The 12,067-nt window shown below is 38.7% G+C and overlaps 1 protein-coding gene across 1 annotated transcript in view; it reads right to left on the bottom strand.

The window, feature by feature from the left end:
* The window catches only part of LOC120532237 (FERM and PDZ domain-containing protein 1), a 176,965-nt gene that overhangs the window by 44,098 nt on the left and 120,800 nt on the right, over positions 1–12,067 (bottom strand). Inside the window, exons 8-9 of the mRNA XM_039758088.1 lie at positions 6,924–7,049; positions 3,830–3,949 (exon numbers count right to left, since the gene is read on the bottom strand). Coding sequence (XP_039614022.1) covers positions 3,830–3,949; positions 6,924–7,049 — 246 coding nt within the window. The remainder of the gene's footprint in view (positions 1–3,829; positions 3,950–6,923; positions 7,050–12,067) is intronic.

Below are 12,067 nucleotides of genomic sequence, written 5' to 3'. Positions count from 1 at the left end.
ACGCCGGCTCCTGGTAAGCGGAAGGAAACGAGTGTGCAGACAGCAAAGAGGCTCTCTTCTTTCCATGGGGAGCCTCAGGCTGAGCACAAGCCCCAGATCAAGCGGGAAATCCCCAAAAGGAAAGGTGGGTCTCCCAACATAATGGAGAGAAGGCTTGAGGGCAGCCAAGCGGCCGTAATGCCCTCCCTGGCAGGTGAAGGGGCGGAGACGACACTGACGGAGTTCCCGAGATGTTTTTGGTCCCGCAGAGGGAAGCAACCAGGAGGGCTTCGTCGGTGTTACAATTGCCAGGTTCGCTCGAGGACAGGGGCAACGCAGTCAAGGCCCGGATGACGTGTCCTCCTGGAGAAGGACGTCCCTCGCGGGGCCGGACGTTCCGCCCCAGAAGTCGTCACTAAGGGGGGGGAACTGTGGAGGACTGCCGGCTTCTCATGCCGGTCCTCACCCCCAGGCTGCCGGGAGGAGCCCTCCCGACAGCAGGATCGGGCCCAGAGGTCCAGCAGGGCCTCATGGACTTTGTAGTATTTATACACAGCCCTGCTGGATACCTTGGGGGCCACCAGGAGTCGCTGTGGGGGGGGCTTATGGGCTCTATTGTGCCTTATGACCCGGGAGTACATCACAGTCATGTGACGGGAAGGAATGGCGTGCTCCTGGGGTGAAGTAAAAGACTGATTGCCCTGACCCGGAAGGAATAAGAAACTGTGGACTGCTGGGACAGGGACACCTCTGGGTCAGGGGCTATAAAAGGACGGTGCCTCAGTCCAGACACTGAGCTGTGCTGTGTGGGAGAGGGGCAAAGTGTCTGGGCGAGGAGGAGTAGTTTATAATATTGTTGTGGTATTGCATTTAATAGTTTAAATATATGAGTAGTGTGGGAGGTGCTTGGTGCACTGAAGAAAACAATAAAAGGTCTTGGACTTTTACCTGGTGTCTGGAGTCATACCTGAGGGTTCAAGGGAGCACTAGCGCCCCCTACTGCCACAATAGATAGATATGAAAGGCACTATATAATAGATATATAGATAGAAATGAAAAGCACTATATAATAGATAGATAGATAGATAGATAGATAGATAGATAGATAGATAGATAGATAGATCTGAAAGGCACTATATAATAGATAGATAGATAGATCTGAAAGGCACTATATAATAGATAGATAGATATGAAAAGCACTAGATAGATAGATATGAAAGGCACTATATAATAGATAGATAGATAGAAATGAAAAGCACTATATAATAGATAGATAGATAGATCTGAAAGGCACTATATAATAGATATATTAGATACATAGACGCCCAGGAGGACCGGAGGAGGGATTGCGCCTTCCCTAGACCATGTGGGGGCAACCGCCCTGGTACCTTTGGGGGCCATGGGTACAGAGCTTTGAAACTCCATCCTGTAGAGGCCCATGGTCACCGCCAGGGGGCACCCCTATGCCTTTGGAGCCCTGGACCTCAGCACTTACACCACAACTGGAAGTGCTGGGGGAAGAGGAGTAGGGACACCCAAAGTGCTTCTGGGGATGCAGCCGGCACTTCCGCCACACTGGGACACTGGGACAGATTTCCGGGACACACCTGGAGCACATCCTGAGGACCATAAAAGGGGCCGCCTCCCTTCATACAATGGCCCGAGTCGGGAGTGAGGAATATGAGGTCTGGGAGGAGACAAGGAGGTGGCCTGAAGAGAAAGAGAAAGGCATTTGTGTTGTGGTCAGGACTTTGGGGGTTTTGGATGCACTTACTGTAAATATGACTGTGAATAAACGTGTTGGGTGACGTCAACGTGTCCGCCTTTCTTTCTCCACAGTAGATAGATAGACCTGAAAGGCACTATATAATAGATAGATAGATAGATAGATAGATAGATAGATAGATAGATAGATAGATAGATAGATAATGTTTCCAAAACAATCCAAGAGAAGGAGAACGGTTTATATTTTTACAACTGTAAATGGTTTTTCTCTCCACCTTTATACACCATGTTTAGATTCATGTATTCACCAGTTTTTTTCCCCTTGACAAATCATTTTTCATCTAATAAACTGCACTTAGCTCCAAGATAGATGTTTTATTACGTAAATAATCCAGCAAACGACAGATTCAGCAGTAACTTAAAGTAATTCTGAAATTTATTTGATTGCTTTCAACAGGAGCCATTATCTAGAGGAGAGCACACTAGAACTTTTAGTGAATTAATTTTAAATGGTTTTAATGTCAAAAACAAGTTTATATTGTCATTATATGTATTAGCAATTGTGGTTGATAATTTCATGATAAACACTTTGATTTCTAAACGGGCATACTATGGACACTGCAGAAACTCATTCACAGACAATATCCATTTTGTGATAGCAGGTTTGTTGCTCAGGTAAAACACGTTTGCTTTTTAACACCAGTTTACTGTTTTTCTTTTAATTCATACCATTGTTCTTGTTCATAATAATACTGTATTATTTTCCCTACAGTAATAGCATGAAAATGAGACTGGAGACGTCCCCATCTACCTATTTGATTCATCAGATGATTCAGATGCCAAAGAGATAGTTGGCTGAAAAGCAATGAGCTCAATCATGCAGATGAGGAGGCTCAATATTTGGAAATGTCAAAAGGATGACAGTGATGTGTCCGAATCACCTCTGCTGTGCACTCACCATGGCTGTCTTTTGGAAACATCTGAGTGCAGAGGACAAGTGAGGAGGAGAAGAAGAAGAAGAAAACAAGAGAGATCTTGTGGCATTCCTGTCAAGGAGGGCAGCTGGCACACCAACACTGTAGAAATTCTCTGCTTTATAAAGGAATATGTTAATTTACTAATTGTAAAGAACCAAAGAAATCTCTGTCAGGGAGGATAAAATGCTCTTTTTTGACTTTGTTTTAGAATTCACGAGGATTCAGAATAATATAGTAAGAAATGCACTAAGTTATGGTAAAAATAAAATTGTGCAATATTGGAGACGTACAACACATTCTCCTAGATAAAGCAATGGCCATGTATGTTAAGCTTATAATGATCCAGTCTTTCATCACCAAACCTTCTGTTTTTACAGTCTGCTTTTTCTTTTATTGGGTAAGAAAGAGCCGGAGTCCATCCTGGACACTAGGATCGAAACAGCCAAAAACTGGGGTTTGCCAGTCCATCATAGGGCACACTCACTCATACTGGGGCAATGTAGGGTCTTCAATTAAGTTGCTTGGACATAGCAGGAAACTTGAACAGACACAGTCACAAGAAGAACATGCACAATACACACCACACAGTGACCAAGCTTGAAATTAAACCCAGAGTTTTGACATCTATATTTATTTTGTGTCACAAATAATATGCCATGGTCCATTAAATCATAGCTCAAACCCAGCCACTGATGCAATTACATCTCATTTCAGAAAGTATGAGTGAGCTTATAATGTGCATAGGAACTGACGCCATAATATGTTCAGAAGCAGGTGAGAGCATGCAGAGCTGGGCTTGAAGTGGGTCGCTACTCGATGGTACTCCGTACCGCTACATCATTTGGCTGTTTGGAGTCGGAGTAGCTGTAACATTTCCATGCTAACCAGGCAGTGTTTCACATTGGTCTTGAAGCATAAAATCTATCTAAAAGGAAAACTTTTATGTGTACAATGGGGACCCCACCTCACTTTGCTGCAAAAGCAGCTTCTTTTTTGCACTTTAAGTACCTGATCCAGAAGAACACAAAATGGCACTCGATTCTGAAATGAGATGTTTCACCTCACAAGTACAAGGTTCACATTTCTGCATTTACTAGCCTATAATAACTAAAATAACTTATTCAATTTTAAAACATTTGAAACCTTACTTGCAAGTAGAGATATTCAAATGCAACTGGGTCTTCTTGAAACAGGTCAAATGGATCTTTTGGGATAAAACAGACCCTGAACAGACATCGGTAGTTGTGGGATTCCTTCCTCCGTACCACCTGGAAAATGCAACAGTAATACATAGCTAATGAATCATATTGAACTGATAAAGATAAAATGTGGCACTATCCAGTGTTATTTATACTGGATGGATAGATAGATAGATAGATAGATAGATAGATAGATAGATAGATAGATAGATAGATAGATAGATAGATAGATAGATAGATAGATAGATATTGTGATGGTACATGAAACACTTAAACCTCAGATGTGGACTCTGAGCATGTGACAGCATTATAAATAATATACAACAAGCAAGAAATGCCACTAGAGTTTGTATAATAAATTTTAAAAAAATCAGACATCATAACAATATCTATGTATTCTTAAACATGTTGTATAGTATATCATACCTAGAATTTATAGCATATTTCAAAAATACACCATTTATTTCATAAAATGTGTCCTAAGCTCTATTTGGACAGGATTAGTTTTACACCAGGAGGTGCAGTAAGGTAATTATTATCGAAGGACCTTGGTCATTTCAGTCCCATACAAATCACTCATGTCAGTTACTTTTTACGGACTGTGCATTCATATTTTAGTAAAGATTATGAAGCCTTTGATCTTCGATAAAAAGTCCATAAAAATAAGGCCAGGTTAAATTAGTCCCATATGAATAGCCATGTTAGTTAAACCATCATTTGAGCAAATTGGACAGGACTAAAATTAAATAGATAGATAGATAGATAGATAGATAGATAGATAGATAGATAGATAGATAGATAGAAAAGGCACTATAAGATAGATAGAAAAGGCACTATAAGATAGATAGATAGATAGATAGATAGATAGATAGATAGATAGATAGATAGATAGATAGATAGATAGATAGATAGATATGCTAGTCCTTATGTCCCTCTTTCGTTTTGCATCTTGCCGCCTTAGTTCAGCAGTCATTCTAGTCCTTACATCCCTCTTCTTTTGTGCTTCTTGTTGCCCTCTTGTGGACACTAGAGAACATTTCGGCTGGGTATGGGTGCCCAACATTTTGCCATTTTATATACATATACAGTATATATATATATATATATATATATATATATATACATATTTACATATATACATACATACATACATATATATACATAAACATATATATATATACATATACATATATATACATATACATATATATATATATATATACATATATATATATATATACATATATATATATACATATATACATATATATTGATATATATATATATATATATATATATATATATATATATATATATATATATTAGGTGGGCAAGCCTTGACCTTCAGCCAACTAAATCATCTAAATACAAACATTGGTGTTATGAATAGATTTTTTTTTTATACTTTGTTCCTGTGAAAGAAAGTTTACTTGATCAAATATAAAAAACACGACTTTCTAGATATTTTTGTTTATAATTTAAAAACAGAATAAGAATCTGAAAATCTAACACCATCACATTAAAGTTTGATAATTCTGAAAAGAATGATACCAAACATACAGTATAATGTGCTACCGTGGCTGTCCTTTTGTCTATCCAGGGTTTTAAATCACTTGTAGCTCGCAAACCGTTTGGCCTGTTGACCTGAAATTTGGTACACATATTCTACGAGACGTCTATTATCCATTTTTGCGGTGATGATTGACCTCCATGGTTATTCCTCTTTTTATTTTTATTTTATTTTATTGTAGAATCAACTCTCGGCAGCAGCCAGTAGGGTGGCGCATGCGTACAGGCACCGTTCTCATCCCTACCACCTTCGTCATCACTTCCCCTACCTATTCATGTCATTCTTGAGGCAGATTGAACACTTAAGGGCCAGCTTAAGTGAAAAATGAAGGAAAAGTTACTAAGTAATTGCAACACAAACACTGACTTAATCAGTTTTAAAGTGAAAAGATGACGACGAAAGAAGAGAAGCAGCGGGCCGCTAGGGTGGAGAGAAGAAGAGCTGCTCAGGAAACAGCAAGAGCATCAACTTCTGAGCAAACGAGTGATAAACATACAGAGACGAGGATGAGAACTAGGAATACTCACGTCAAGTGTATTCACTGCACGTTATCATGCAGTGTGCCGTTTACTGGTGTTAAATATGAGAAAAAATAAAAACTGAACAAACCTCACTAAAAGTTGTCATTTTCACGGGACCTTTAAACCTCAATACCTCTAGAATACATCATGGCAATGTCATGATTTTTACTTCAAAAGAAATAAGACACAATTGCACAAAAAACCAACAAGTTTAGGTGTTTATAGTACTTTGACTACAACATTTATTGAAAAATTGTAAAACATTTAAGTGTATGGAGAAAAAAACATTTTTTACGTTTACTGCTCAATAACATTTTATCCTGTCAGAAATCTGTTCCCTCTTTTCCGAATGTTCATTTTATGACAAACCAAAAAGGTCATATCCAGTTTTTGCTGAGGACAAATAATAAGCAAGCAAACACCCACTCCGTGGTGAGATCCCTGCTTGAGCTGGAGTAACCAGAGTGCTTTGAGATGGCAGGAGTGAGAGGAGGCCGATGATCCTCCAGGAGTGCTGCTCAGGGTGGAGGAGGCTGTTTGTGGCACTCGACCCTCATTTGTCTCACAGCATTACAACTGTGGTGCATTCGACACTCTCTATTACATTTCAGTATTATTACTGAACTATTTAAATAATCAAAGCTGCTTTACAAATTGTTCTTTGCGGCAACATGACTTCTATTTCTCTGACAGTACAGTAGAATTTTGCAAAGCGTTTAATAAGCTCCGAAGCAATAGATGCTAAATAATATTAAAAAATGCACGTTTTCCTCCATCAATAAGAAGCGTGTCTCATCAGTATCAGATCTGCTTTTTATTTATTTCACGCCTGCGACATCGCTCTTTGGTAAAGCCCCATGGAATGGCTCGTTTTGTAATTAAGAGTATAATCAAGCCATACATCTTTTTCCCACCTTCGTTTTGAATAGTATTTTTCTCTGATATCTCATACCTGTTGGATACGTTCGTCTTCGTGAAGGAGGTGAAGCTTGGCTATATTGTACTGTTCTTCAAGTGCAAGGGCAAAGTGCTCGATGCAGCGAATTGACAGTTTTTCTTGAAGTGTAAGGATGATATCCTGTAAAACATGATTTAAAGGAGGATACTTTTGATGACTTTGCAGTTTGATTATCATATTTGACAATGAAAACATTTTAAAATCCTTAGAATGCATTGCCTATTTTAAACATACTCAGCAACTAACAAAAAATAGTGTCAATTGTTAAATTGTGAATAACGGACACTCGCTTTATGAACACTCTGGTATACAATGGATAATTTAATACCCTTTGTCATCTTTTGAACCACAATGCAGTTGAATTTTTACAATTATGTAGGCTAATTCTTTAATAATTCTGGTATACAAAGAAAATTATTTAACACCTTTTTTCATCTTACGAACCACAATGCAGCTGAATTTTGACAGATATAAAAACTGAGTCTGAGATTATTTTCAATAACTCATAGGAATGAGAAACTAAAAAAGAGACCTCGATATCTTTTTGGTTTCTCCTACACAAAAATGAGATATCAGAAAGAAATAAAATGGAGACGTGTTCTTTTGTCTCCTGCTTCTCAGATTTTTCCCTTGAGACAAAACAACCTCGGTAGCCTCGTAAATTTCTCCTCCTGAGTTTCAACAAAGTCCCACAATGGATTCAGATTTTCCATGTAGTTTCTTGACATTTTTTAGCATTTTAAAAGTATCTGCATTGTGAGCTCAGTAATATCTGAGGAAATGTATGGACAGTTGTTTATGGTAATAAAACACTTTTCTATGATTATAAGACTGCAGTCCTTGCTTCTGAATAATACTATTAGTTGCTCTAATGTATATTGCTTTGCTCTGATTAGATCATACTCCTTCTGGAAGAAAAGATGTGGCATAGTGGCTAAGAATTTGGACTTCAAACTTTGAGACTGTAGGATCAAATCCTCTACTGACACCTGTGTGACCACAAGAAAGTCTCTTCATCTGCCTGTGCTGCAATTGGAAAAAGAAATGGAACCAATCGCATCTCAAACTAGCTGTCCCCCGCGGCACCACTCATATAGTAGTGAAATAGGACAAACTTTAAAAATCAATTAAAAAAAAAAAAGTAATTCTGGCCAAGCGGAAGATAGGTACGCTCCAACGTCAAACGTTACCACTGTATGTGAGCATCCCCCATATGGGGAGAAGAGCATGTGGCCATGATATCTCTACCAATCAACAGCTTCCCTCTAAAACACACATAGCTCTGATCTCTCTCTCAAAAATATCAAACGTTACTCCTTAACAATCTGTAGATGATAATGTCTGCTGAAAAAACAGGTATCGCTAGCTAAGCAGAGGCGAGGTGCACTCCAACACGTGGCGAGAGGCAGAGCGACTGGAACGGAGGCTGGTGTGTGAGTGAGGAGGGCCCCGCGACTCTCTCAGATTCGCGCAAATAACTTGTTACCACAAGCGAACTATAATACTTAGGATGATGAGAGAAGTCGCATAATCAACCGGAATGTTCATATAAATTATAGAAAAAAACCCGATCTTAATCCGTTAAGTAGTTCTGCTGTGAAAAGTGGACAGACATATATATATATATACTAGGGGGTTAACCCCTGCTCACTTCGCTTGCCAACCCCCTCTGCCACTGGCATTGTGAAGAGGGGGGCTGAACGCACCCCAAGGAGACGCAGTCGCTGCTCCGAAACCCCCTTGTCTTTTATTTCCGGTCCTGGGTGTGGTTAAAAACTTCTTGGCACAAAGTCTTGTCTTGTGTGACGTGAGTTCCTGATATTTTTAGTTTATAATTTAAAAACAGAATAAGAATCTGAGACTCTAACAACATCACATTAAAGTTTGTTAAATTCTGAAAAGAATGATACCAAACATATATATGTAGGTTTTAAAATAAGCCCAATCTAAAGCGTGACAAAAAAAAAGGCATAAAAAGTCATATAAAATCATTGCACAAAATCGTTGCACTTTTAGGCTTAGGATTTTATATATAGATAGATAGATAGATAGATAGATAGATAGATAGATAGATAGATAGATATGTAAGGCACTATATGATAGATAGATAGATAGATAGATAGATAGATAGATAGATAGATAGATAGATAGATAGATAGATAGATAGATAGATAGATAGATAGATAGATAGATAGACAGATGTTGTAAGTCACCTTGGGTAAACACATCAGTCCAATAATAATGAGAGAGACTAAAACAAGACTAGAAAGAGCCCACACAAAATATAATGCGTTTTCCAAACCAAATTCTCAGATTTTACTCCTTTTACCTCAGTTGTATCTCATGTCTCATTTTTCTGTAAGGCTATTTCTCTTAAGAAATTTTAGGAGAAATATCTGTGACAAAGTCAGTTCTTAAATGAAACCTGAACGAGAATCTCTTTTAAGTCTCATGAGCCATCAAAGTTTAACCTTTGAGCAGTAACATTTTCCCATGATGGTACATCACTAAAATTCACACCTGATCATTGTCAAAATAATCTCAAGTACACCTCGCTACAGAACTGAGAAGGCTAATTGTCAGTGATGAACAATTTCAATCTCAGCCATTCTCAATCGTTTGCTAGGGTTCAGTCAGCTTGTCTCACACATTACTCATGTGTCTTGTCACATTATCTTGAGCATCATGGCTCCCTAAAAAATTCTGAAGCAGTTGAAAAAGCCCAAGAAAGACTGAAAGACCATTTCTTTGAATGTGAAACTTGATAAAGATAGGTAAGCAACTTTATTAAACAGTATTTTATGAAGGAAAATTTTCTAGTTATGGTTTGCTTTGATGAGTAAGGTTATTATTAAATAAGTTCTGTCGAGTTTTATTTTGGTGTTATATGAGCAAAAATTGGGTTTACTTTTGGAGCCAGGGACCATTTTTTGTTTAAATGAATAGTAATTACGTGTTTGTGATATGGAAATTAACCTTACATAGGGTTTTCAGAAATAGATTAGCTTTGCAAAGTGGGGGAACCCTTATATACTTCTGTAGTGTGTTTTAATGATTTAGCAGCCTTCAATAATGTAGATTGTGAAGAACCTGAAAAACTATGGCAATCCAACTGAATGCTGCTGTTCCTACTAATGAGGTGAGGTCTATGCAGTTTTTTGTCTTGCTGTACCCTTCAAGGTTCAGTGGAGCTCCCTTTGCTTGCTCTTTTTCTCCGCAGTCAGGACACTATGATTCAGGAGAAGAAGAAGAAGAAGAAGACAAAGAAGAAGAACAGTGAGCCTGCCTCTGTATCCATCCCTTCTGGTCGATGGTCCTTATAGCCCTGAAAGGCCAGCACAATGGCGTCAATTGATATCAGAGCCAGTGGTAAGTATGCTGGTGTAACTGACACAATAGTTTATTATCCCTTTTTTCACTTCTTCACCTCTTCTTTTACAGCAAGATATTTGGTCACCTGTTATGTTTACTTGTTAAAAAGTAAGTCTTCTGGGTCTTCTTCAGTGTGAGCCTTTTCAGACCTACACCTGATAATGTAGTTTCTTGAACATTTCTAAGGCTTACATCTTGCTAGTTCTTTCACCCACTTTGACTCTGGACTCTGTTTCTTCCAATCCAAGGCTTTGGTGGTTATCTTGGAAGTTATGCAATATAATACAAGACTGAAGGAATCCATTTTTAATTTTGATTGACTTGTTTTGTAAGCATGTTTCTGCTTGACGTTTGCTTATATTTTATCACAATAAGTTTTGCGGTAAGCAGATCAAATGATTGAAATATACTAATGTGAAATGAAGTCTTTAATTCAGTGGAGCACAGTCACTAAAGATTTATTTTGGTGTAAAGTTTTTTGGAATTCCCAGTAACCAAGTATAAGATGTAAGTACACTACAAGTAAGCAGATATGTCAGCATGTATGGGCTGCAATGTATTCATGTTGAAAAATTTACTGTAAGCTTGACGTTTCTGACATTTCGCGAAAAAATGGTAAAAAACAAAAAAGGTATGGTGTTCCCAATTTGAAAAAATGTCCTGTAAACTTCCTCAATATTACTTTCTGGAGATGAATAAATCTACTGTCTGCCTAACCTTTTTAACTATAAATCTGGAATATGGGAGCACCTGTTCACAAAGATTCCACTTGTGGAATGTTGTAGCTTCTCACGTTGCATATCACAATACAAAGCAACAAGCTGCCATTAAAACAAAATGCAAGAATGTTAAAAATTGTCACGTCAGGTCAGGTTGGGGAGCAGGCACTGATACAGCATGTTGCTGCACCCACCACAAGATGAAAAACATCGAGATCCCAGTTAGCAACCTCCTAGACAGACGTGCAGTCCCGTCCCACCCACCGGAGATGACCTTCTATCTGCCGCATCCATGTGTTATGTGGGCATCACCTTGGCCTGGTCCAGCCACTCAGTCCCTAAACAATGAGGATTCCGGGAATCGCGCCACATGGTCGTAGTGCTGTAACTGATGCTCCCTCACAATGCAAGTCATGTGCCTCATCCGGGACTCCATAAGGAACCACTCATTCAACACAAAGTCAAACTAGCAATACCCTCCGAAGACACAGTACCAAAGGAGTCCAGTCCTAGTATCAGGTCACTGGATAGCGTCCATGTCTCACAACCACATAGCAAGACAGGAAGTACCAGGACTCTAAAGACTTGGGTCTTCATCCTTTTGCACAGATATCGGGAGCGCCACACATCTCTTTACAGTGACCTCATGACCCCCATGATCTCCCAATCCCTCTACTGACTTCATAGGAGGAGTCACCAGAGACATGAATGTCACCGCCGAGGTAAGTAAACCTCTCAACGAGGTCGACACTCTCTCTGCAGACAGACACACTGCTGATGGCCGTGCCTAAGAGGGCATTAAAGAGGTTAAATAAGAGAAACAAAATCTGTTTGATACGATTTATTTGAAATCACCTACTTTTAATTGCCATTTAACCAAGTATTGTACTGATGCCAGCACATTGCAGATTTCAACCATATTACTTACTTGTCAGAGGTTAATCCTGTGTTTATAAATTGTGCCGTGTCTCACTGCAATTCGGTCTAAGATAGATATCAATTAAAAAAAAAAAACACTGCATATTTTCAATGGCAAGTTGCTATATT

This window comes from Polypterus senegalus, chromosome 7 (assembly GCF_016835505.1).
Source record: "Polypterus senegalus isolate Bchr_013 chromosome 7, ASM1683550v1, whole genome shotgun sequence".
Lineage (NCBI taxonomy): Eukaryota > Metazoa > Chordata > Cladistia > Polypteriformes > Polypteridae > Polypterus > Polypterus senegalus.
This window is presented reverse-complemented; position numbering and strand designations above follow the sequence as displayed.